The 27,568-nt window shown below is 31.8% G+C and overlaps 2 protein-coding genes across 2 annotated transcripts; one reads left to right on the top strand and one right to left on the bottom strand.

Annotated features, from left to right (window-relative positions):
• The first annotated feature begins 290 nt into the window (after positions 1–290).
• LOC106691534 (serine-rich adhesin for platelets) lies at positions 291–20,455 on the top strand. The gene is made up of 7 exons (XM_067053506.1): positions 291–372; positions 5,066–5,301; positions 12,215–12,372; positions 13,150–13,341; positions 13,883–14,149; positions 14,384–16,152; positions 18,600–20,455. Exons 1-7 carry the CDS (start codon positions 291–293, stop codon positions 19,436–19,438), a joined length of 3,543 nt encoding a protein of 1,180 aa, XP_066909607.1. The 3' UTR covers positions 19,439–20,455.
• Positions 20,456–22,612: 2,157 nt separating this feature from the next.
• Positions 22,613–26,573, bottom strand: LOC106691535 (hypoxia-inducible factor 1-alpha inhibitor). Its single transcript, XM_014437330.3, has 6 exons — positions 26,265–26,573; positions 25,934–26,184; positions 25,118–25,266; positions 24,893–25,038; positions 23,593–23,763; positions 22,613–22,912 (listed from the first exon to the last, which is right to left on the bottom strand). The coding sequence occupies exons 1-6, from the start codon at positions 26,379–26,381 to the stop codon at positions 22,751–22,753; spliced, it is 996 nt and encodes a 331-aa protein (XP_014292816.1). The 5' UTR covers positions 26,382–26,573; the 3' UTR covers positions 22,613–22,750.
• Between the last annotated feature and the right edge of the window lie 995 nt (positions 26,574–27,568).

The following is a 27,568-nucleotide window of genomic DNA, read 5'->3' as shown; positions in this document are numbered from 1 at the left end:
TTACAAGAGCTGTATCCCTACAGGGTTAATGAGTTAAGGAAATTCACTAATATCGACTCGAAATAAAACAACGATATATTCATCTATGATAGATTAATATTGGATTGATTATTGGCTTTTCTATTGTTTTCGGTTAGCCAGTCGAAAGAACCATTATATACAGTCTGAATGTTTTTAAGATCAATTACCTGTTGTTTCAAGACCTTTGGATCCCAACAAATCCGTTACAAAGCTAAGGTTCGTACCAAGTTCTCGCACTGGTCAGCAAGCCAAACCTAAATGGCGGTAATATGAATGATTCATTGAGAACGAGAATGAAAGCTCTGGTACAAGAACGTGTTCTTCCGCTGGTATCAGTCGCCGGAAATACGAGTATAAAGAAAATAAAACAGGCCAAGGTCTTTGCAATGACAACGGCCTCCGCCTTGAGTCTCTTTTTTATTGTTTCTCTTTGGCTACACTACGACCTTCGTAATCTCTATCCTCTTTGTCTAAAACCAAACTTGTATTAATATTACATAGGTATAAAACAGTTTTGTAATAACCGTTGTACAAAAATATCTAATTACCCTTGGCTACCATCATGTGATAGTTTAATCTTTGCATTAAAAAATTAAGTTTTCTCTTGCTGATCCACCTTCAATGAGATTAGCGATATTTCAAATGAATTCAGACTGAAGACAACCATCCTACAAAATTATGAATGAGTCAAACAGTAAATTTAGCGTTGAAGGAAGAAGTATAAAGGAGAGGATAAGCTGCTAAGAAAGTGAAGCCAAAAAGACGGTCCGATTAACTCCAGGGACGTGAAAGAAAAATAGAAACCAATCTCAGTATATATATAAATTAAAGAGGAGACACGGGATAAAAAAAAAACATTCCTGAGAATCACTATATTAGGGTTCTCTTTTTAAAAAAAATAAAATATGAAACTAATTACACATACATTTTTTTATTTTTAACCATTTCATAGATAATGGGGTGTATTACGCTAAAATTACCGTTTTCAACCAAATATTTATATTATTATTTATTTGATATAAAATACAATTAATACTCAAAGTATAGTCCATAGTTATCTACCGTCATTAGCCATCTGCTTGCCAATTGCTCGATCCCACGCTGACACCATTCTTTGGGATGGCTCTCAAAGAACTCTTGGACTGCAATTTCAACATCCGCAAAATTATCAATTTTTTTCCCTTGAAGAAAATGAGCCATGGATGGAAACAAGTAGTAATCCGATGGTGCGAGGTCTGGACTATATGGTGGATATGGCAGGAGTTCGAACCCATGAAGTTCTTTAAACTTTTCTTTGACAAGTGCTTGCTGATTGCTGAGGTGTAAGTTCGTGAGGGACCAGTCTACTGCTCTTTTTCGCCTCCCTCTTGGAGAGTAGATTACGACTAACAGTATCTTTCAACACACCACACTCCCTGGCAAGTTCGCGAGTACTTGTGGACGGAGCCCTTCCTCCTTTCCATCTTCTTATCTCCACTGCTAAATTTTTCTAACCAATACCGCGTAGTGCGCTGGTCAAGGACACCTTCCCCTTCATATTTAATGTTTTCACGAGTTGCTTCAGCGGCTGTGAATTTTTTTTCCCGTAATGCCTCGAAATTACGAGAACTTCATATGAAACTGTCATGTTTCTTCAGTTGGATGGGATTAAACAAGTTTAGAGAATGCTCTAAAGGAATTATTAAGTATTACCTTTACGAAATTTTTTTTCTGTATCAAAGATCCGCGTAGTTCCTTTTTTTTATAATCCTTTGTTTATAAACCAGTCCTTATTCTCTTTTCTATTCTGAGCCTTAATATTATTTATATTATATATTTTTCATTCCTTAGTTTCTTTCTAAAATGAACCAATATTACTAAACTGTAATATACAATGGTTTCTATGATATTGTATTGAGACGAAGATGTTCTAAGAGACGCGGGCGAAGGCACACCTTCACGTTATCTGTTTTTTGTCCTATCTCTTGAACCGTGTCGCCTGCAGTGATCAACGGGTTCAAGCCACGCAGACATCTTCCAACTTGGAAAATATTTTTCTTATTTATTGTTGTGTTTTTATTTCTTCTATGTGGCTTATCAGAGGAAAAATGTTAACAAGATTTTTCATACATAATGTGTAAACAAAATAAATAGATTAGTAACTAAAATATCGTTTAAAAAAAGTCAATTATTCCTCCTATGTGGGGCCGAGATATCGTCGATCAAGCGGAGTCGAGATATCGTCGGTAAATCCGAGGTATTTAAAAGAAAAATCTCAAAAATTAATTAAAATCACATATTAGGTCAAAATTAAAGTGCAATTAAATTCTTAGTAATAAAGATGATATATATGTTAATATAATATGAAATTAAATGTATCAGACTTACATTTCTACAAAATTTGTGAATATATGATATATTAATGTGTGCATAACGTCATTAACTTTTTAATAGTAGTCTTATAGTCAGTTATTTGGCGAACTTATTGTTTATTTATTTTACCGCCGGTTTAGCGGGATTAAACTGTATTTTTATGTATTTAAAACAATGGTTCCTAACCAGAGGTCTTCAGCCATGTGATGTGGACCATGACAGTGTCTGACTACTCATATTTATAGTTAAAACTATTTTAATAATTATCTTTCCTGATATTTGTCTGTCAGCAATAAGAACGACTCATGATGCACTTTTAAGCAATCTAGTTTTCAAATATTTTTCCAGGAGGATCCTCATTATCCCAAGTTGGTTTGGGCAGTATACGAGTATTAATTTCCAGTTTATTGGTCCACCGACGTTTATGGGTCGAAACCTTTATAAATTATAAACTAAATGAAAGTTATAAATCAGTAACAGTAACACTAAATAATAATATATACCTACGTTAAGTTACTTTTTGCAATACTAAATTGGCCTCTTCACTGATCCAAGGATGAATTTCTGGATGGACTAGCAGTTTTTTTAAGTCTTGAAGATTATTTAGTTGCAATACACGAGCATACTAATAATGATAAATCTGAACATTAATCATTAATTCAACAATGAGGAAGAGAAGGAGGAATCAGTACTCACTGAACGATTAATGAATCCAATTTATGTTTGGCAATTGGTTCGGTTGACACAACAATATGATGGATGGCTCTTTAAACAGCATTCATCTGCATTCCATTCATCAATCAGATCACTTCCTTTCTTTAAGGAGGCATAATTTGTAATTATAAAAAGAAACAGAATAGTTTTCAACAAGTGTCGATGCCCACTGGGTTCGAAATATACAAGTATTTTATTTTCCTCAAAACCATAGATATAGATCTGTGGCTTGTAGCGATAAAAACCAGTATCCAATTTCCAAATCCTAAGAAAAAATGAATTGTTAAAACGAAACTGAAGATTTGCAGAAACGAGGATGGACATATATTGTACATTAAAAAATAAAAGTTACCAGTTTTCTAGAACTAAGTTTGTTTTGGCATAAAAATTTAAGCTTTGAAAGACGGACAAAGTTACTACATAAAAACTAGAAAACCTTCTAAATTATTGATCTTTCAAAAATACCATTAAGTTGTAATAAAGTTTTTCTTTATTCCTTTGTTTTTGCTTAATTTTATTTATTTTTTTTAATTTCCTCCATTTCCAAGATTGGATAGTTTTAAAGTTGGAATAAATAAATGAATAATTTTAAAATTAATCAAACTTCATTTTTTTTATTCCTATTTCATTCTGAATTGATCTCCTTTAAGTCACTGACAGTCCCTTGACCATAAAGATAAGCCGGTTAGTTTTAAGTTGCAGTCATAAAGTTGTGCACCTGTGAACTTCATGGCCACACCTGCCTGTAGATCGAGATGATCTACCTGTCTTAAGTCTCGTTGCTACTAGTATTAACAGAACACATAAAAGAATGTTATTTATTTTCATATGGAGTTATAATTATTAATACAAAAATCCTTATATCAGTTTATATGGGTGAAACTATTTTTTATGCTCATTTGTTATATACATAAAAAAAAAAACTCTCTTCTCGAAAACAAAAAAAAATTGCGTTTCGACCTGAAAACTAAATATTTCTTGAGTTACTAAAAGTGAATTGACTTTTTTAGTTAAAAAATTAATAATTAAATAATTAATTATTGATTACAAGATGTACAATACTTGGTTGAGTACATTATTATAGAGGAGTACAAATAATTGTCTATCTTTTCTATTTCTATTTATTTACTTTTTCTCACTACACTATTTTGATTATTATTTATTTTCATCATTTTTCTTGTAACATTAATTATAATTTTAAAAACGTATTAATGAAATTGAAAAACCAAATTTTCATCCTGACTGCCCAGTACATATTGCCTCAGAGACCCAGGAAGACAGTTATAAAAGCACAAATCTCATTCTGACAAAGCTCACTAATTTTCTATTTATAAAAAATAGAAGTTATTAAAAAAGGAGTTGCAAGCCTACCTTCTACGCCACAACTCCTGATGAAGACCTGAAACTCAGGTCGAAACGTCGGCATAAAATAAATAAATATGGTTTTGTTTATTTATGTTGTTCTTTGCTGACCGCTCCCCCCGACAAACTTCTCCAATTATAAAACATTTTGACTGCCAGTTACCATTTTTATGTTATTTTAGATTCAAAAGAAAAAAATATATGTATATTTTTACTTAGGGATTTATTTATTGATTTTGAGTTACGGGACCAGTTTATCACTCAAACCAACTGGCTGTTTGAATATTTTTTGTATATTTATTTATTTTGTTATGTCATAATGTAAATATAAAAATATATCTATATTTATAATTTACATCATTCATTGATTTGTTTAAGTTACGGGCCGATATCTGTGACCTCAATCAGCAACAAACGTCCCAATAACAAATTCCAAAATATGAATTTTAAAAACTGAAGTTTCATCTTAGTTTAAAAATTGGATTCTTTGACCAACATAGTCACATAAAAAAATTGACTTTGGTCATTTTTCAAGCCACAGATATCCACTTGCATAACAATTATCCTTCTACCAGATTATTTACTTTTGATATTCAACCTCTTGTTTTCTTTTCAGCCGAAAGCGACCTGACGGAGTTCTGGGCGCTGAAGAACCACTACAAAACCAGACAAGAACTGACGAAGGGTCTCTTCACCGAAGCATCCCGCCCTGACGCGGTGAAGAGGCTCTATGAACAAGCCAGGGAAGCCGATGACTCCCTCTGTGGGACGAGGAACGAAAGGATCATCTCGGTGAGTCCTGTCCTCGGGAAGCGGAAGAACAAATTGCCATTGGACATAGAGACAAGAAAGGTAAGTCATTCTATTTTCTTCAGTATTTAATTTAATAATTAAATGGAAATGGTTTGAATAGTTTTCATTAATCATTGCCAATTTTCTCTATGACTTCTAGGTGCTTCAAAGTAATTCATTTCTAGATTGAGTTAAGCTAAAAACTGGTATATGTAACCGTTCCGAACAAAAACCTTGGTATCGTACCCGAATGATTCGCTAGCACCTTTGAGTCGCGAAGCTTTACGTGGATAATATATAAATGAAACCTTAGTACCGAGGATTGAAAACGTAGTACGTTGATACGAACCACCCTGACTCAGATTAGGAAACGTCATTCATGACTTTAATTACCCTCTCCAAGTGATTCAACTAACTAAATTGCTCCTATTTTTTCTTGAATCACCGATAACTTTCTCAAATATATGAATCAGGTCATTAGAACATTTTAATATAGCTAGCAACACAGGCTACCGATGAGAATGCTGTTTCTTGTAGTACTCTCTGTGTCTAATGGATGTAATATTAACTCCTTAAGACGTTGATGACCTTCCCTTCCATCCCCCATTGGCTTTATGATGAACATTATCCTTCATCTACTTCAAGGTTCAGTCACATCCCAACCTTGAAGCGAGGAATCAGTGAGGTTCAACCAGGCATTATCATTATATAATAATAATGACATAATAATTATCTGATCTATTATTATTAATTTATACTTATTATTTTTAAAATCTCTGTTGTATCGAATGTCAATAAATCAGAACTTTTGGGTTATGTTTTGTTTATAATTTTCTTTCACTTCATCGCCGGACCATTGCTTCACCATTACTGACGGAAAGGCTGATAAAACACTGATCTCGTCATCTTCCCCAGCATTACTTCCAGTTTTACGGTAAGTTGTTGATGCGGAACAGGTGTGGGAACGCCGAGAATTCGATCCACTAGTTTTTTTCCCTCTTGACCACCATCAGCTCGTTATTGACTCTTCTTAACCAGGACTGAACGAACATGGAATCGGACTAAACCAAGGTGTAAACGAAGTCTATGCCTTCGGAGATGAACTCAAGCGAATATAACTAAATTATAAAGATACAGACATTGTTTTAATTCTAATAGTTTTTCGTTGAGTAATCCGAAGAAAGATATGGAAATAATAAGATTACTAGGGAATTAAAAATTCAAAGGTAATATCGAATAAAAGAGAGGTTTATGACAATGAGAATTGTCGAAGGGACGAGTTAATTCATGGAAGCATGGAGCTGACAGGATATGCAACACTCCTCCTTCGACTACTTCCGTCGCTGTATTCCGCTGATTTCTATTAAGTATTCAACTGGGTTACCTACTTGGCACTGTGATCTTTTAAGTTTTTTCTCATATCCGGAGTATTCGATGAATCCAAGGAATTGTGTTCATCTGTCGAAATATTTGTTTTCCTGATTTCTCACAGAATTTCTAATCTCAAATTATCTTCGGATTCTTTTAATCTATTATCGCTATAATAAATCGCTTTTAGTTTCAAAAAGAAAAAATGTCTGAATGTGTCCAAAGACAGGTAACCATTAGATAAGACCGTTATTGCGGAGGCATTGGGACGTTAGTTCCCTTCCGGCATTCTACAGCTGGACGCTAAAGGAGATACCCCCGAGCATCCAGTTAGGTCAGGATTGCCTTTTATGTTCTAGCCGGCTTCACTCATGTCCACCACACACAACGGTTCTCACGATAACCGCTCTGCTACAATTCCATTCCTCGGTTACCATACCGTATCGAAGGCAACTTGAGTCTTGATATTTAAATACTCCAATTCAGGAGTACGCCATGGGTAATAAATACGTTAATTTAATGTTTGTTTATTTTAATCTTTATTGCTTATTGCAACTATAACTAAAACAATTAGAAATACAATAAGTAAATGTGATGTGTAATTAATGTTTTTTTACGCCCTCATTATTTTCGGCTCAAGAAGTGGTCATCTTACAGATTACTCACTTATTCTAATCAGAGTGGGAAGCTTGAGTTTTCATTCTATGGGACCGCCAAGAAATAAAAGTCAACCACTGCAGTTAGTAACCATCTATTGCCAGCTCCCAACGAAAGTTTATACCAGCAGGCTCCAAGTGTAACTTTAAATTCTTTCCTTGTTATACCTTAAACAAGAATTAAGACTGAAGAGATTAATAAATCGTATCAAGAATCCCGGGCGCCCTTATGCCTCTACTTAGTATGCCGAGTTAAGGAGGCTTCACTTTGTAATTGGAATACCAGTTTTCAACCCAGCAATTTGTACAACCCCCACCCCATCCCCTTTTAAACTTATTATTATTATTAGCGCGACAGATCGTGGAGGTCCAAGACATGTATTTCCTTAATACAGTCGCGCGTTTCTTGATCTGGTTTTCATAGAGTGAGGTCTTCACTACCATGCCTATTTTTGTGAGTGCCACCAATAGGCTAACGGGCCGCACAAATGCCCGGGGGGAGGCTGTGAGTGAGTATTGTATAATAATTAGCTTGAATAAATCCCGGAAAAGGCTGGGGACTCGAACTCGCAACCTTTGGGTTGGCAGACAGGCTCGTTAACACGCTGCTACCGTCATCCACTTCCTGCAACTGCCGATTAATATTGGTTTTTATGTTCTGGAGTGATATTTGCAATCCTTTGTTCCTCCATTAGCTGTAACATCACTATGTAACACGTTTAAAAAAAAACTGTGTTCCTTCGAATTTAAAACAACTAAGAACATGATTTTAAAAAAGCAAATATTATCAGAGGACTCTAAGGGTTATCGGACGAAAACAAAAAAAAATTATATTTCAAAGCATTATTCTTTCGTTTATAGTATCATCAGAGAATACTTTCTTTATGAATAATTGAAATAATAGAGATATATTAATGGTGAGTATAGGAAAATATAACCTAAAAGTTTAAAAATTGACTTCAGCGATCTTGAATATGAATCTGTTAAGGATTCATTATACTCTTGTAACAAATCAATACATGTTCCGAAGCATTATTCCTAAATACAATGGTTTTCTTTGTTAGATTCTTTTTCCTCTTTTTCCGAGCAGATACAAATGAAACGTTCCTCATTAATATTCGTATTTTCTTTCTAAAGGTAAAATTCTATAGAAAATCTCTGCTGACCGAAACACTATCATTAAGAGCGTTAGAAACAATTTATCTGAATTTCATTGTGAAGTTTTTTTCCCGGTGATGGACTGCGCCTAAGGAAATAATGTTGAACAGTTTGATCTCAAAGCCTTTTGATTCTTAAAATTTTAGATCCCATTCTAATCTCTAGCTCAATTAGAATGTAAGCATTTTGCCTTTAATATATAACATTATTTTGTATCACAAAAAACATATCACTAAAACCTCACAATGATCAATAAACATGGTTATTTTAGTTGGCAGAGTACTTCTATGAATCAAATTCTGAATGAGTATAGATACACATACATTTATTTAATCACTTATATAAATGAGAAGTTCTGTAACCTTTTCGACTTAGGTGACCTCGACCAAGATTGAAGGTGCCGGGGTCGAATCTGGTTTTCGTAACCTTGAAGATTGGCGGGAACATTCCAGCACTCGTAAACTATGGACTCGCAAGCTCTTCATTCAAATGTTAACTTTTCCTACGTTTGCGAACCAAGAATTGTTGATACTCATATTTTTAACTGCGAATTAACTCAAAAATAATTGTAAACATAAAATGTATGTCAGTAATCAAAAGAATCATTTAATAAATAAAAGTCATTACTTCGACAACTACTCACGGAGAAACCATTGCAGGCTGTCAATGTTTTTAGTAATTCATTGTCTTTCCAAATTCTAATTTAATTGATATCCTTTAGGGCTACTGGAACGTTCCTTCAAAAAAGCTGAACTGTTTTCGATGAAAATGTCGAGATATGAGAATTATAATATCGTCTACATACCATTAAACATTATAGTAATTCACTTATTCCATTAATCTAAGTTAACGCGACATTCGCTATGATCATCATGGTCAGCATCCGGTGTCCTTTAAGAACCTTGTAGATCGCAAGGTAACAAAGGCCAAAGAGCCGCATTGTAGCCCGACAACAAAGAAGTCTACTTCCCAAGCACAGTGAAAGCTTCCGCTCTATTATCTAACGTTTACTGCTCCTTGTCTTGTCCTAGGTCGTCGTCACTTTATGCTATGACAATAAAATTTGTAAATAACTAAATTAAACATTTTACGTTTTAATTAAAACATTAGACAAAAATTGATCGATAACGAAAGTAAATAGGTAGAGTTAAGTGAGGATTTTTTTCTTGGAGATTCCACTTACATTTCTCCTTGTTTGCGAATAAAATATCTTTACTTTTAGAAGTTAGGTAAATCTAACTTTTCAAAATCGACTTAAAAATGATACTGGATGTATTCCAAAAATAGTGCAGTTTCTTCTACATTAGGAGTCACACTGTAATGTAAATTAAAGTTATCCTAGGTTAAAAAATAATCCAGGTCTAAGATACTACCTTTGGAATACATCCATTAAAAAATAAATTTTTTTTTCAGTTATGCTACATTTAAAAACAAAGGGAATGATATATAGAATTTTCTTTTCGATTAATTTTCATAAAGTAACACTTTAACATTTATTGAATTCTACACTCAATGGTAGAATCCTTATAAAGAAATATAAAGAAACCGGACACTGATTTTCTTTATAATTCTTGTAAACATGATTTTTTTTTTTAATTTGAGGTAAGAATTAGTTTAATTATAGGTTATTTAAACAAAGCATACCATAAAGAAATCATTTCTATCAATAATTGTCTATAAATAAATTATAAAGTACAAAAATGATGAGGTGTTTATTGTTGACCGTAGATTGGCGATCTATTATGATCTGTCTCTCTGCGGAAACTCCGTAGGTGTCGCCTTGATGAAGGTCTGATATTCAGGCCGAAACGTAAGGCACAAAAAATAAGTTTTCTTATTTCTGCATCATTACTGACCGCACTCTGAACCATCTTCTAATAAAAAATGATTAATTGAAATGTTTATTCTTCATTTATATGAGGTTTTCTGACAGAGAATGGTCTCCTAAAATACATATCCCAGAAATTCTCTATCAGATTCATATCGCGAGATCGTACGAAACAGTCTACAAGTATTCGATGACAATTCTTGTGGTGTATAATTACAATTACCCTCAAGAGTAAATATATTACTATATATATATATATCAAAAAATATGAAGTTTCCGTTTTATTTCTCTATAATCCAGAAATAATTATTGATAAGAGTTGTGATTGTAACAAAACATGCGAAATTAGTTCCGAGTAGCCTCATGTGAACTATTTATAAGTCTTTGGCATGTTCGTGAATTAAAATTAGCGAACGAATCGTTCTTGATCATAACCTAACTCTGTTCTACACCCGGCTTTTTGCTTTGATGTTTTTAAGAATCGCAGTGACCAGAAGCAATTGATAATTTTAAGGATTAATAAATCGTACACTTCCTTATATCTTTCTTTTCAGTTAATATTTTATAAAAATAATTTGTTATGTAACATATCTACTTAAATAATAGGTCCATGTAGGAATTCCCTGATGCGGTCTTATCAATATTGTTTGCGAATTCTTATAATGAAATTAAACTAAAAATTATGAACATAATATAATAAAAATGTTACTAGCCTGAGAATAGCTCGAAATCGCTGCTAAACCACTCCTGAGTATAATTAATGAACCTTGACATGAAGGAATATGAAAAAAACAGTATGGATGATATTTTCATTGAAAACCAAAAGGTGAGGAGATTTGAACATTCCTAATTATTACTTTCATTATAGAATTGATTATGACAGTCTCCTAAGAATAATTGCACAGTTCAGACTTTATATTTGTTTGGTAAGATATTTACAAAACTAAACATATCAGTTTTCTCATAGTAATTTATACTAAAGTTGTGTATATAGTTTTCTTCAATATAATGGTTTGATTATGAAGTTAAATTAGTGTATAGTATAAGCAGGTGAAGGAAGAGGTTGGGCTTAAACAAAGAAACAGGGAGGGGGAGATCAACAGAGATGGGTAGAGTATTTTAGAAGAAAGCTACAATAATGACAAAAGGATTTTCTAAAGGATGCAGTTATATTCGAGAGCATATATTAAATATAATAGGTAGAGATATGTAGTATTTAATGAATTGATGAAGGAACATAGAGTGAGGAGATTATATTTATGAAAGTACTTAAAAAAGTAAAACACCAAGGAGGTATTGCCATCAAAAAACCATTTCAACTTGGTACACCAACAGGAGATATGAGGGCACCTGGGAAACCTGAAGATAACTCTTATGAACCAATTCTTAATTATTTTCAGTCTCACCTCTAGCTCAACAGATGGACCAAGCACCATAATTGTAGTAGGGAAAAACGATTGGGTATCGGCAATCTTTAGAAAATAACTGGTGGCTATTTTTAGGGATGGAATCATTTAAGTACAACTCAGAGAAATGTGCTTATTCCAGGAGAGGTGCTGATAAAAAACAACTGTGGTTTTTACACTGAAGTACGAAAATGATTTGATTTATTATTCGGATAAAGTAGTCGATAGTAAAAGAGGCACTTGTAACCATCTATTCAGTTTTATATACGAAAATATATATATCTATGTAAAAGTTCAACAATTTAGAACGACATTATTCATCACTTATCTTTAAATCAAATCCAAAAGTCAAATTTAATAAGAAAAGTTGTCCTTGGGACCTATAAATTTATGTTTCAATTGTTTCTTGCTCTCTTTATAAATTTATTCTTCAAAGTAATTCACCCTTACAAATCTATTTTAATTGCAGAAAGATTTTCCTTCCCTCTTATCTCTTACTGAGAGCCTGATCTTATTCCCCCCCTCAATTGTTATTAATGCATGTTTTCTGTTTTCAGCCTGCTGCTCTAAGAAAACTGAGGCGATGGACATCTACAGAAGCTCTCGGCAGGGTAACTGTTGAACCTGATTCAAGCCTTAGGCTCGAACCAACCCCAGATACGACGGACCACACATTACCATCTCCAGAGGAGCAGCTTCAAGCTATAGCACTGAAGTATGTTATACCATTTTTTCTAAGTATTTTTTTTTATTCTGGTCTAACATGATAATGTCTTTGTGTAAAAGCAGAATTTTTAATTTAAACACTTCTTCAGGTCTCTATTTTCTTTGGCTTAAGTATATATTAAAATTATTTTTTTCATACAGTATGAGGATCCAATAGCTGATGAGAACTTTCGGGTGAGGGTTCCAGAGTGGTTCAGAAAGTAATTAGTTCAATTTCAACCTGGATCCGTCAATATTTATTTTTCAAGAGCCGTGAGAAATGAATTTTGAGGTTCTCAATATGGATCTATGTAACACTCCAATGGTAGTCTTGACAAGATAGAATCTGTATCTAGTTTAGTTTTCTTCTGTCATATTAATAAAATAAAAAATGTAGAATGTATTGTTGAACTGCGTTTTTTTCAAAGACTAATAGTTAAATAAAGCCGCATACTTTTATGTATTACTTTAAGTTTTTGCTCTTTTATCATTCGATATAATACTGAAGAAAACTAAGGAGAATAATAAATAAAGTTCTTCTAAAAAAAGACAAAAACGAGTAATGCTACCTGAAGATAATGAGTCCCTACAATACACATAAGACTAAATTAATTATTCAAGATGCTTAGTTGTTATTATTCATGTAAAAAAAAAGATAATGTAGTTATTATTAGTTCATTATAAATAAGAACACTAAAATTTATTTTATTACAAATCATTTTGACTTTTTTTAATATTTTAAATTATAAAATGACTCATACTGTAATGTGTTCACTTTATAAATTAGATTTCCTGCTGAAATGGTGACAGTGGATGTGACAGGAAAAAACTTCGAACGAATGTCCCACCTACGTAGATCCATGATGAATTCAGAATATGATGATACTGTTAGAAGAAGAACCAAGGCAAAGAAACCAAGAGGCAAAAGGCGAAATACAATCGCTGGGACTGATACTAAAGAATTAGCAGCTATCGTTGGGTAATATATATATACATTTTTTAAATTTAAATATTAGTAACTTTTATATTGGCTTTCTTTAAACTAAATAAACTGTTTTTGTTTTTTTATTAAAACTGATTATATATAGTATATTACTATTATGTTTTACTTTTAGTACTTGGGCAATACTAAATATCGCCACCTTACTTTCAAAACCTCCTAACTAAATTATTTATCTAAAGTAAAGATTTAAGTTCTTGAAGTTTGAAGGATTTATTTATTATTTGTTGATAATTCAGTTTTTAGAATCACATGAATGCTTTGGCTAGTGACTTTTCTAAACACTTTTTTGATTCTTTAAACTATCAATAGATGATTAATGCATCAAAGTTCAAGATTATCTTAAATCCTTAATTTAGATAAATAATGTAGTTTAAAAAGCTTTATTTTTCAAAAGTATGATGTGTCTCATTGTTAGTAATGATTGTTTAATATTTTATATTAATGATTCTCTTTATTAAGATTAACTCTTTAAAATACTAATTCAGTTATTCTTCAATTGAAGTAATTTAATTTTTAGGGAATCATCTGATACAAACATGGGTAAATCAACGCCTGAGGGAGCAACATTAGGTCCAGAGAAGAAATCTCACTTGGAAAACTTGAAAGAATGGGGTAGGTCTCGACTCAGACAGATTAGAAACATGGAAAGCGGTGTTAGACTTCGTTCTGTATCTAGTTCAAGAAGAAAATGGGATAAGGATGAACCTAACCCTCATTCCTCTTCGGGAAATTGGAGTGCTTCCTCGGAAAGTGGTCATTCTACTGCTACTTCTCATGTACCTCGGTAAGTTGTGATTTTTTATTCAGAATATTTATTTTGAATTGTATATAAAATATGGTTTTGTATAGTATTCTTGATAATTGATTAGAAATAAGTTTATTTTATTGTGTCAATTAATTTTTAGTAAATATTAGGATGATCTAATATGAAATTATCTCTTTCAGCAAATAATCTGAATATTTTAATGATAATGTTCATTTAACAAGTTAAACTTAACATATTTTATTTTGTTTTCAGGTCCAGTGCAAGCAGTGGTAGTGGATGTACTAAAAATAAGAAGGGCCCAATCATTTCGACCTCTTCATCAGTTACTAGCGAGAGTACGTTGACCCCTGATGAAGGAGAAACCTCATCAATGTATTCATGTGATACAGAAGGATATTATACCTCATTTCATTTGGACAGTGGCCTCAAAACTCTTCGAGAAGAGGAGCCATGCACTCCATTGCACTCAACATCAGCATTATCTGTGAATAGTCAATCTAATAACCAGTCTGCAGAAAGTGAATACGAGTTATTTGGAAAAGGTTCAACGTCAACTACAGCAAGCTCTGCAGGAACAGTTTGTACCACACTCCTTGTCCCACCTGCTCCAACTGTACCGGAGAGAGTATGCAGTCAGCTCTCGGGCATCAAAACCCTTCCTGAGCGAACAACTCGATCACACGATCCCGAGAAGAGGGAAACTCAAAGCCTCAAGCTTGCAAAACATGTAGACATGAAAATGCTATCTTTTGATGAGATTAAAAGAATTAGCGAGTCCAACTCAGACCTCAACAAACAGAATGACATGGATCATGATCAAATGGAGAATAAAAATTGTATAATAACTGTTGATGTCCACCATGAGAGGAATACCACTCCAGAAAAATGTGGTGATTCTCCCGATTCGGGTCATAATACCTGCAGTTCTCCAGTCGACTCAGTGGCAAGTCCATCATTAGATTTAGAAATGTCAGAATGCTCAGATTTAGAAGGTGTTGATAGAATGGAAAGAATTAGAGTAAAAACTACTATAAATTCTAGTAGGATTCCATCAATGTGTGTTATCACACCCCCTCAAAGTGACGATGAAGTAAGTCTTACTCACTCATACAAACCTGTTGATTCAGGAGAATATGTCACTATTGCTGACATAAGAGGTCCAAGTTCTCCCAAAGCTGTTGCACCATCGCCAGTTCTCAAGCCTGATACTGAATTTGTTTCATTAAATGATCTTCCAAAATCAGAAGGACTGTCAGAACCAAAACGGCAAGGTGCTCGGGTCACACTCAATGCAGAAGGAAAGGTAGTTTACTCTTCTGACAGCTTACGGAGAAGAAAAACTGTTCACACTACAGGTACGTTCGAACCAGGGCCTTGTGTTGTGCGCAATGAAAATAGCCCAGTTCCACAGAGGCAAGTAAACATACGCCCTATTAATATACAAAGTCCTTTATTTGCAAACAGGAAAGTTATTACACCTACCCCAGTTCAAAAGAACCAGCCAAAAACTGTGACAAAAAATGAAAAAGAGACATTTAACAGTAGTACAAGACAACCTTTGTCATCCGTCAATAGGACATTATCCCCACAAAGCCAGAGAAAAGACAGTATTTCCAACCAAAAACAATATTTTACAAAGGCTGATATAGACAAAACTCCTACTACCCCCACGTCTAGGCCTTTATCGCCTTTAGTCTCTCCAACAAACCAAAGAAATTTCATGAGAAATAGTTCACCAGTGACGTTGTCAAACAGAGCCACTTCACCAAAGATGATTGTGAAGGCAAAGGCTGGAACAAGGCCCCTCAGTCCTACACAGAGCAGGGGAGCTTACGTCAGGGTGAATCAGCCTTCCCCACCCGATGACAATAAATTGATCGTAAAGAGGAGCGATAGCTATAGAATAGCCAACGAGGAAACAGTTTTCAATCCTAATTCACTCGGCAGAAAGCAGTATGGACCAGGAGTTATAGCAGGTCCGAGCTTGATATCAGCCATACAAGCGGCTCGCAATAATAAAGGTAATTCTAAAATTGAGAATACTGATATTTGGTAACTTTATGTAGCCATTGTATTGTTTATAAATACATGTTTTTTAATTTATTTGCTGTATTTTTTTAGTAATGTATAATTTCTGTTGTACTCAGAATTGTAAATAGTAAATGACTGGATTTTGTATTTTGATTAGTTTATGTTGTTATATTTTTTTTTTTACACTTTTTGTAGAATCATTGACTAATGTGTGTAAATATTTTGTAAATAATAGATTATTGAAAAGTATTGATAGAATTTTGCTTAGTGATTGCATGTATATATGTACAGTCCATGTCTTATTTGTTTGCTGCACCTATTTGTATGGAATTTGTTGCTTTTATTTTTCTTGTGTTTAATTGTCTGCAATAAACATTTCTTACAGCTTACTACGTATTACTTATTAAGTTTAATTTTTTGAATTAATAGAAGTATGAATTTCCTGATGATTCAATTAGTAATTTATTATCACTTTCTTGTGAATTAAATATAAATATTCCATAATTTCTCAAGAAAACTCAAGCACCCTTGTATTTGATAATGATTCTAATCATTGCTAAAAGATTTGCGGAGAAGTCATACACAGGAATACAGAAGAAATAGCAAAATATCCAAAAATGATTGTTACGGATGATGTAAGAAAAATGTCTATTTACTTGTTGTCTCCAACAAAAAAATTAAATAATTCTTGAATAATGTTTTCTTTAAAATCATTCAACAGTTGTTTCAAGAGAGATATTCTGTAACTTCCCTATGCTATTGTAACACTGAACAGAAATTTCAATTGCAAGTAGTTCGAAAGGAAGTATGTCACATAGTGTATCAAATAAACATTATAAAAGAGCAATTTTTAGTGTGCTAATCAATAAATCAAAAGTTTAAGATGTTTATTTATCTATGGAATAGTTATTCAACATAAAACACTTAATAGACACACTTAATAAAACACCATTCATTCTCAATATTAGTGGCCAACATAAGCACCTCGTGCTACCTTTTATTTTCATTATTTGTGATCATTGTTTTGACTACTGGCATGATATGAATAAGAAAGTTATTAGCACCTTCCGGATTAGAAAGATGCTCAGAAACTGAAAATTTATTTTTCAGAAAAATATATCATAAGGTTGTAAAAATAAAAAACTGTACCAATACAGTTAGTATTGCTTCCTCGCTATTTTTTATTTTTTTAAATCTTATTTACACATGTTTAAGTAAAAGTTATGAACTAAATCAAATAAAATCAATATGGGGCCGTCTAGGTATCAACCTGCACAATCATTTGATTGTTTTTGTCCGAATTCAAATTTGACTACAGAAGGACACAGGACAAAGCTTGTCCCTTAATGTCTAAGTTTCCCTACCTTTGTCAGTGAGGAAGTAAAATTAGTGAAATTATGAGGTTTTTTGTAAAACAGCCAATTTTTGATAGGTAATTTAAAACTTTAAAATTGCTCCCATGAAAAGTTTTAATTCTCATCTTAACAGCAACATGTCAACTGGTAGTAAGAAAATCTTTACCTTTTTTATTTGATTTTATTATTATTATTTTAAAGCAATTAATATAACAATTTGTTTTTATTTTTGATAAATGAATTCATAATTGAAATGTTAAGTATGAAAAAAAAAAAACATATGCTCAAACTGAAGATAACTTAATTTAATGATGTTTGATAGTTTAATTGTTTTGAAAAATAAAAAAGGCATTCTTTTTTTCATTTTCCAAGTATAACATATTGAATATTTTAATTAAAACAGCTTTATTAACATACATTTTTTAACATTTTTTTCCATATAAAATAATAATCCCCAAATATTAATGAGGGAAAAGTTAAGAAAATAATTTTTAAAAAAGAAAAGAAGATTGTACATGAATGTTAAAAAAATTAGTTTTCATTAAAACAAAATCACTACTCTAATCAAAAAATCTAGCAGTTAAAAAAAATTTTAATTTGGTTTGTATCTCCAAATGAACTTGCAGATGAACTAAAAGAAGAAATGACTCTGATGTGTACAACTTAATGTGTTCATTGTATGCCATATTTATTTCTAATACATCTAAATGAGATATAAGTTTATGTTAAATTTTTAAATGTGATATGAGCTTATTAATTGTTACTACTCCATGGTAACTGTTTTCAAGATTTTTGTTTTGGTTTAAAGTTATTAAACCATTAACAGCTAACAAGAAATGGTGTTTGTGGCAAATGCACGGCTTTTTTATTGCACTGATTGTATTTAATTTATTGTTTTAAATGTCACTGGATGATTTGAAGTAACAAGTCTAACAGTCAAGGTGAGCCATTTTCTTCTGTATATGCATGTTTTGTGTTTCCTTTGTTGCACATATATCTTGGTATTTTGGTTATTCCTAATTCATTATTGAGGTAATTATTTCATTTTAAGAAAAAAACTGAAGGTATGTTTTCCTTTGTAGCCCCAGAGGAAGCGAAAAGTAACGACTTTAGCAGAAGTTTTAACGACAGCAGTGAAAGTAGCGGTCAACTTACCTGGCCTCGATCCACATCTACACCTACCAAAGCAAATGAATCTCCACCTCTAAACTTCTCAACAACTTCACCAATTAGTAAAAATGTTACTCCAACTAAGAATAGTCGTTCTGCCATGGATCTTTATGCTATAATTCATGAATCCAAAAAAAGAATTCAAAGTTTACAGAAGCCTCTTAGTCAACCAATTAATTGGCCTAAAGCGATTCCTGCAAAAAGTGTTGCTCCTGTTCCAGTTCCGTTAGACAATAATATTCCAAAGCCCATGCCGCCTTTGACAAATATCAATCAGCAAAGGTATGTAAAGCAGGCCAACATTGGCTATGGGTCACTACCGAGATTGCAAGTTCAGACTCTTGAGGAGTCTCCAAGAAACCTTCAAAGGAAAGCATATTCAAGGCAACCTCATGAACCATTCTCAAGAAGCTCTCACAACCCAGAGCGATCTTCATTGGCTTCAGACAGGCATGGTCCTCAGCAACCAACATCTAGGAATGACTTTAAGAAGCTCCTATTACAGGCTGCTTGGGGAACCAACCCCACTAGAGGATCAGCAGTTGAAAGGCTCAAGAATAAAGGGTTACAACAGTCTATCAAACCATTATCCCATGATGTTCTCTCTTCCACAATACTCGAAGATTGTGATGACGAAGATGAACAGGCGGAACAAGAACAAGAAAACCATAAGTTGGCTTCTTCTTCATTGGTTAATGACCAAGATAAAAAATTCAAAACAAAATTATCCAAGCTGGAAACAGCTTTATAATAATTAATTTTATTGATTGTAAAACTTTCTCAGTTGTTGAAATACTGCATACAATTTTATTCCTGCTCGGAAATGGATTGAAATAACACTCATCTCTCCATTCATGTTGAACATTTTCTTCTATATTCATTTATTTTAGTAGAAGGAAAAGTATATAAATGAAAAGTCAGTACAAAACAAAAGATTAGAAAGAAAATGTTTTAAGTATATTTTAACTGAGCTTCTTCTTACTTTTTATAGATTAATCACACACAGCGGGATAAATTTATCTTGGGTCTGCTGAAACCAATTGTAAAGGTGTTCTAATTTTTCATGCCTCAACAAGTAATTTTACTTTCTATCTCTTATAAATTTTTTAAAAAGAAATTACTGGAATTCCTAAATTATACCTGTCCTTGTGAATCCAACATGGAGCTTGCATATCAGTATTTAAAAAAAAAAAAAAAGGAGACTTCTTTGCTACTTTATATATGTGCATGAATCGAGGGATGCATCTGTATAAAATATACATGTTTTTTTCTTCAGGTTAATAAATCACAAATTAAGACTGTTAAGTTCCATTCATTTAGAAGATATAGAAGAATGTAAATACTATTGTGTGAATATAATATCTATTTTATACTTTTAATACTTTTTCAAATGTAGCGATCCTAGGTCTTATTGTATGATCGAGTATTAGGAAATGAGGCGTTACTAAATGTGTACAGTGTACATTAATGTTAATTATTTTATTCTAGAGGTCTATTTTACATTCCAAGAGTGTATTATTTATTCCTATTATTTTATTATTTATTCGCCTATTTATTGACAGAGTTAAAATCTGTAGATATAGAATTTTTCATTAGAAGTTAAAGAACTTCAAAAAAAAAAAAATTGAATAATAAATATTCATGTCCAACATACAACCTTACATTAAGAATCTATATTCTTAACAATGCATTGAAATAATCAAGCGAATCATGTAAGCGCATTGTGCATAGTCATTTAAGTGAATAAAATAAACTTTAGTTTGGTTTATATATCTAGTCTTAATTTATCAATCCAAAGACATGAAATTCAAATTACAGGTCAGGTTATTTGTAAAGTGCCTTAAATATTTTATGTATTTTAAATTAAAAAAAATATATTATGAAAGACCTTTATTTTCTTCCAAATGCACCTTTTAATGTTTTGTTTCAGCTTTTTTAGTTGAAATTACTACAATACGAGTGAATAGAACAATATATTGATTTTAAAATGAGTAATTAGAGTAGAAATTTAATCTTGGTAAGTTAAAATAGGCCAATTCTACAGAATTAATCTGTTTTAAAATGTAACATATTAACATAACAAATCAGGCTTAAAAATTGAAATTATTCACTGCCTACCGAACCAATTAGTTACTGATTAGCTCTTTTCAAAACCTGATTATTTTCTTAAAAGTGAGTTTTTAAAACTGTGATAAGAAATAAATTCCTGGAACTATCTTCTTTGTAATATACAGTACAGTGTAATTGTATTCAGGTCTGCAAAAAAAAAATCGTAAAATAAACAATCCTAATTTGAAGTGAAATTAATCTTTTTATTTTTCTAAATTACAATTTCTTTATTATTCAGGAAGGCAATACTTCCACTTATATATATTTCATATTGAGGTAAGTGAAAGTAAAATCAGACTATTGTCTTAGCAACCATAGAAACATTATAACATTAAATTTAATATCTCCTTTAATTAAGTATAAAATTCTTTCATATTATATTTGGATCTGCAATTGCCAGTAGTCCAGTTTTCGAGTTTAATTTACTTTAAATAATAAATGGTTAATTATTTAAAATAAATAAGATTAAAGGTACTTTGGAGTGGGCCATTTCGAAAATTGGTAATTACCAATGACCTTGTCACACTTTCAATTAGGATAATACTTATCTGATATTAAAAGTCACCTAATTTTACTTAGATATGATGAGTTAAATAATAAAAATTGTACAGCCATTTTGAAGAAAATGGTAAAAGTAGAAATCAATGATATAATGTGTCACATCCAGTGAATTGATTTTAGCAAAACAGTTACTGTAGCATCCCAGATGTATATCTACCTTAAATACGTAATTTGCTTTTCAAATATTTCATTTTTGAGGTAGGCAGTTTATATATATACATTTTTGGGGGGGATCTTGAGAATCAGTCAATAACACATCTATATTTAAGAAGAGGATAGTCAGAAGATGATATTATGGAAATCCTGATGGAGTAAGGTCTCATGGAAGGCAGACTCTAGTGAGGACAGCTTTATATATCTTGTTTCGAGTTGGAGTTAGTACCCACCACACTCCCAGCCTAAAACTTAACACCCCATTCTCCCATTTGTTATTTACTTAAAAATATTTTTTCCATGCCTGGCACAATCTAGTACCAAATATTTGTTAAAGTGTAGTAGTTTTGGTTAAGGATTATAACAATTTCTTTTTTTACATGAAAATATATTTATTTAGCTCATATTGAATTTGTTGTCTGCTTAAACAACAGACAAATTTACTGGAATGAAAGATGAATAAAAAAATTTCTTTTGAACAAATTAGAAAAACGAACAGAGATTAGTGCAGCGATTCTCTTGGCCAGCACCACAATATGAATATGGTTATAAACAGTAAGCCAAATTTAGATGAAAGAAAGTGGAAATATATAATATTAATTATTAATCTAGTTATATCTGAATTCAGCCTGGTGAGATATACTAATACTTTGAGACATAATTTTTAACAGCTGTAAGCAAACTGTTTTTCACTGAACATTATCAAGCCATTTACCAATATAAATGTCGGTAACTTCTATTTTGAAAGAGAAATATGCATAGGAGAAAATATTTCAGCTAATTTATAATTTCCTAGCAGACATTTAATTTATTTATAACCAATGAACCTCACCCTTCTGTAATATATTTATAATACCTTGATGACACATAAATAAAAAGGTTAGGGTGAATCAAATCCAGTCTGGGAGGTAGACTTTTATTTCTGTGAAGGTCCCATGAAAGGAAAACTTGACCCCCATCCAAAGTTTGTACAGGGTGGTAATCTGTACATAAACCCCTGAGTATCAGAAATGACCAGGAAGGATGTAATAAAAAATAAAGACACATAGATACGAAGGATGGAAAAAAGTAGGTTAAAAAAAATCAAGAAGTACAAGACACATTATTTAAAAGTTCTATAATTTATTTATAATATCAAGTATAATTTACATTTACAAATATTTGAGCTTGGAAAAGCTTTTAGCGACTATATTTTGCACAGAATAGAACATAAAAAAAATCAACATTTATATTTTAATGCTTATGTCTCTTCTGTGTATCTTCCGAGGACAATAGCCCTCAATAAGGAACCGACTTCTTCTGGGTCTTTTAGTGCTTCATTTAACATTTTTTCAACATTTCTCATGATGGCTAGTTTCTGATGTCCTTGAAGAGGATAAATAATATCACCAGTGGGTCCGGCCTATAACATAATATAAATTCGATTTTCGAATAAGTAAAAGCTAAGATTTCTAATTTATTAATTATTAATAATCACAAGTATTTTTCATAGTTTTTTTTTTTTTTAATGTATTAATATTTCTTAAACTATTGAGTTTTTATGTATGTTTTATTTTACTTTTATGTATATTTCAAATTATTATTATTCTGATGCTTTGATAAAATTCTCTTTTGTTTTAAATTAAGATAGTTATTTCAAGTTCAATTTTGTTATATATTAAGTTACTTGTGCACTATGTTATGTTAGGACTTATGTCCTGATTTTATACTAAATAAATACAAAAGATATATCAGTACATTAAAATATAATTATTAAATAATTAACTCGAATTAACAAATTTAAATGAAATAATTAGAGAAATTTTTCTCAACATGAAGAGAACCTTTTTAAGTTAATTTTATTAATTTATTTATTATTATTTTACTTTGTCAACTAAATAATGTTTTCTCAACATTTAAAAATAGGTAAACAATTTGCATTATCAAATTATTGAGTTGTCAATAATGACTACATAGATGAGCATGGCAGGCAGCCATTTATCTCAACTCACAATTAATAACTAAAAGAAAGACATAAACTATTTCTCTTTTAAACAAAACAATGATTAATTTCCATTCAAACAGAACAGAAATGATGCATACCTTATACCAAAAGTTAATGGAAACAGTATAACCACCATTAAGAATTGATTCAACATGATGCCACCAGTACACGGGTATATAAAGAACTTCGCCTGGGCCAACAATAGCTTCCTCTCCCTGGACCTCTTCAAATCTAGGAAACCTTTTCAAATCTGGTTTTTCAAAATCCACCTTTAAAGAAATACATCAATAAATTTCTTCAAACATTTTATTCAATTAAACTATTGAGATTGACGATAAATCAAAATTACAGAAAAATTATAGTAAAAAATAAATGACTGGATACGGAAACCAAACCCTTCCATATCAAGTATACATGAAAATAAACTAATTTCAGTCATACAAAAGGACTATGATCTAAATAATTATTAGAAAACAATGTGGGATAATTTATAACTGTGTGGATGTGGGAAACCCATGAAGTCATTGGGCCTAATAACAGTCATCTAACTATCTTAGCTAATCAGCTATAATATAGGTTCAACAATTTACTAAAATTATGATAACATAATAACTTATTTCAAAACATTAATACTTGTAAAATGTATTCATCCTTTTTAATGCATCTATTGTTTATTAATTTTTCCTCTATGTTCCGGAATGTTTTTCCTATCTTTGAGATTACATTACCTTTATCCTAGTATCCTTGTTAATTACATCTACATAATTATATATGATTATATTAATAATTAGTCTTAATTTTTCATAGCTTATTCTGTTTAAACCATTTTCACTATTAGTTAACTATAGTTTGTTTTTTCAGTAGAAGAGAACAGCCCAGTTTTTTTTTTCTTCACTGAAATTATTCAAATATGTATTTATACACATTTATCAAAAAATATGCAAAATAAAATTTGGCTTATTGCACTTAAGTATACTAATTTATATAGATATTTGATCAACTGTAAAAAATATTTGTAACCAAAATATGCTATTATGTAAAAATCTGGACTCTGGTTATGACCCAGCAAAAAACAAATAAAAATTGTAGAGTGGAACTTGGAGAGTGGAAATGTAAAGTGGAACATCCTGCATATGTTAAGATTAATAAAGAAATGAGAAAAGTTAGTGTTTGGAATTAAAAGAATCTTTACCCCTTTAAAATCAAATCGATTGAAAAATTACAAGAATCCCAGAAATGAATAAACAAGGAGTAAACAAACATATAATAAATAAACAATGAACAATAAATTAACATCATATTAAAAAATACAACATTTATAAATACTTTACTACTTAGAATACTTTATTTTATACCTTTGTGACATAAGTTTTAAAAAGTTACCTTTTATTTAGATACCTGACTTTGACGATCATGAGGATGAAAAACAGTATGAGGATACAAGCATTCATAATGTTCTGGTGAGAATAAAATAATCCTTTTCCAGCCTTTGACTTGAGCAAAAAAGTTTTGTTGTTCATCATAATGACATGGTGTTACGTTACCTAAAAAATCGAACATATATCTCATAACACAGGAGTAATCAAAACATGTTTCTGTTATACAACAATGGACAAGAAATACCTTCCATTCCTATCAGTAATAAATTGGAAGTAAGTGGGCCCCAAGACATCTTTTTTTGAATGGCTGTAATCCAGTCCCATCGAAACCTGATGAAATCTTGAACAATGCCAGGCCCTACAGTGTTATTTAGTGTTTGCTGAAGATACAACCTAGAATATAAAATACTCATGTTAACCATTTTCATAGTTAGAACAATCATCTAAAATTTTTTTTTTGATGATTCTGGCAATAATTATAAAAAGTTACTAAAAAACTAGAAAAATTAATTCACACTAATTTCCCAAATAAAACATCAATAAAAAAAAGCTACTGCCTTCACAATGTGCACCTTTCACCATGCCTTTCATGTGCATAGTGGCTGTACAAAGATCATAACGTTTACATAGCGTGTGGAGTGCCAAAAGTACAAGAGTGTGTCCAATTAACACCTACTAGTTCTCAAGTGTCTACATGAATTTGGATGTGCCCTCACTGTTATTTACTTATTGTAGCCAATAAACGAATAACCAGCCAAAGAGGCTTAACTAAATTTTTAATCTTCTATACAAAATAACATAGACTTCCACAAAGAACAATATTTTGGACAATCAAAGTATATCTTGTATAATAGATACAAAAAAAAGGAAGACTCCTCAAAATTTATTAAATACTATAAATGGTCATTAAGTACACTTACGAACATGTTGGGGTGAAGTACTTGTGAACTAGTGGGTAATATCGAACACACAAAGGTATTCCATGTGCAATGTGGTCCTAGTCCAGTCACCACAGGTAAACACTTGTAAAAAAGTACCAAAATAAAAACTGGACACATACCTGTCTTCGCCATTAGTCCAATTCTTGAGTTTTTTTGAAAAATCACTAATTTTCATCGATACTTTTTTTGTTGGGGGTACAAATTTATTTTTCATAGCTGGTGTTATCGCTTTTTCATCAAAATACTTGAAATTATGGTTTGGTGAGGTGATGACAGTACAGGTTGAGTTTTCCATATGCTTCTCTAGATATTCCAGGTTCCATTTGGAGGCAGAATAAACCAGATTAGACCCAGTAATAATAACAGGTTTCTAAAACAAATTGAAATTTTTAATGACATTAATATAAATAATGTCATTTAATAACATTAAAAGCCACAATTGAAACATACGTTCTCAGATATCAGTTGTTCCACTCGGGGATCATCGAATGAGAATTTTGGTACACTTTTTAAAGGAATATCATAGTTCCTTAATTGACTTTCTTTCCAAGAGGTACCATCGCACATTTTTCTTAAATGTTAAATTTACTTTTTCACCAGTAAGAATAAGACATTAGAATTGTCACGCCACTCAAATACACATAAATTAATAACTATCACGACTACTAAATATATTTTCGATGACAAATACTTTGACGAAAACGCATGACATTTAAAGCCAAACAATAACAAAGCTACCGAGCTAAAACAATTTCCGAAATCACGTTCGTGAATGAGTAAGAAATCGATATACGATTTTTAGTAACATCTTAGAGAAAGGAGTATTGTGGAGAGGCCAAGCTACCAGAAACATGGATACAAGCCAAAAAGGATGTCTTATTGTGTTGTAAAATAAATTCCTAGCGTTTTTTACTGGTGATTTCAATAAAAACTTCAGATTCTTGTAAATATTTTTAAACAATTATATATGACCCATTTTGTTCATATATGTTACCATCTTTCAGGTAATTTTTTAATTCCTTCCTTCCAGAACTTCTTAGATTATTGCGCAATGAACTCCTCAGTATGAGTTTTGCAGTCTTCGAGCAACTTAAAGTGTTTCCCGTTAAGAGAGTTTTGAAGGGCCCGAAATAAGTACAAATCTGTTGGGGCAAGGGAGAAGCGAGGGAATCGCTATTGGATATGCGGTCCAATAAATTCTTTTCCGTCAAATTGGTAAGAACCCATATATCACTTCGAACAACATATCCCGTAGCCCCAAATGATTTGAGACACTTGCATGAGATATGTAAAACGTTTTTGCGATATCCCGTGTCGTAGAGTGAGGTTTGTCTGTGGCCAATGTTTGAGTTTGGTTATCAACAGTTGAAGAACGACTCGGGCGTTTGGGTCTTCCATGTCAAAATTTCCGGTTCTGAACCGAACAAACCACTTATGGACGGTGCTTTCTCCTAAGGCATCATCGCCATACACACTGCAAACTTTTTTAACCGTCTGTGCAACGGATTTTCCTTTTTGGAAATAAAAAATCATTAAATGACGAAAATAACTTTTTTTTCTCTTCCATTTTGGGCAAGAAATTGATGCATAAAAGCACCTTGACTAATTCTTTTTTAGAATATGTAAACATGATTTTATAAACACAGAGAAGATTAAATTGAAATATTGAAAAACGCTAAGAATTTATTTTCCTACCAAACAGGCAGGACAGAGAAGAACTAGAGGCAATCATCGCCTTCATTCTGTCTCAAATT

The sequence above is a fragment of the Halyomorpha halys genome, unplaced genomic scaffold, assembly GCF_000696795.3.
Source record: "Halyomorpha halys isolate HHAL.00 unplaced genomic scaffold, Hhal_1.1 Scaffold2465.1, whole genome shotgun sequence".
In the NCBI taxonomy this organism is placed as follows: Eukaryota; Metazoa; Arthropoda; class Insecta; order Hemiptera; family Pentatomidae; genus Halyomorpha; species Halyomorpha halys.
The sequence above is the reverse complement of the archived record's forward strand: the minus strand, read 5'-3'. Positions and strand labels throughout refer to the sequence as shown.

Coding starts and splice junctions, on each gene's coding strand:
- LOC106691535 (XM_014437330.3), bottom strand. CDS start 26,381: ATGTGCGATGGTACCTCTTGGAAAGAAAGTCAATTAAGGAACTATGAT. Junction 25,267..25,933: donor TGGACTAATGGCGAAGACAG/GTATGTGTCCAG, acceptor TTTATATTCTAG/GTTGTATCTTCAGCAAACAC. Junction 25,039..25,117: donor ATTACTGATAGGAATGGAAG/GTATTTCTTGTC, acceptor TCGATTTTTTAG/GTAACGTAACACCATGTCAT.
- LOC106691534 (XM_067053506.1), top strand. CDS start 291: ATGAATGATTCATTGAGAACGAGAATGAAAGCTCTGGTACAAGAACGT. Junction 373..5,065: donor ATCAGTCGCCGGAAATACGA/GTATAAAGAAAA, acceptor TTTTCTTTTCAG/CCGAAAGCGACCTGACGGAG. Junction 14,150..14,383: donor GCTACTTCTCATGTACCTCG/GTAAGTTGTGAT, acceptor TTTTGTTTTCAG/GTCCAGTGCAAGCAGTGGTA.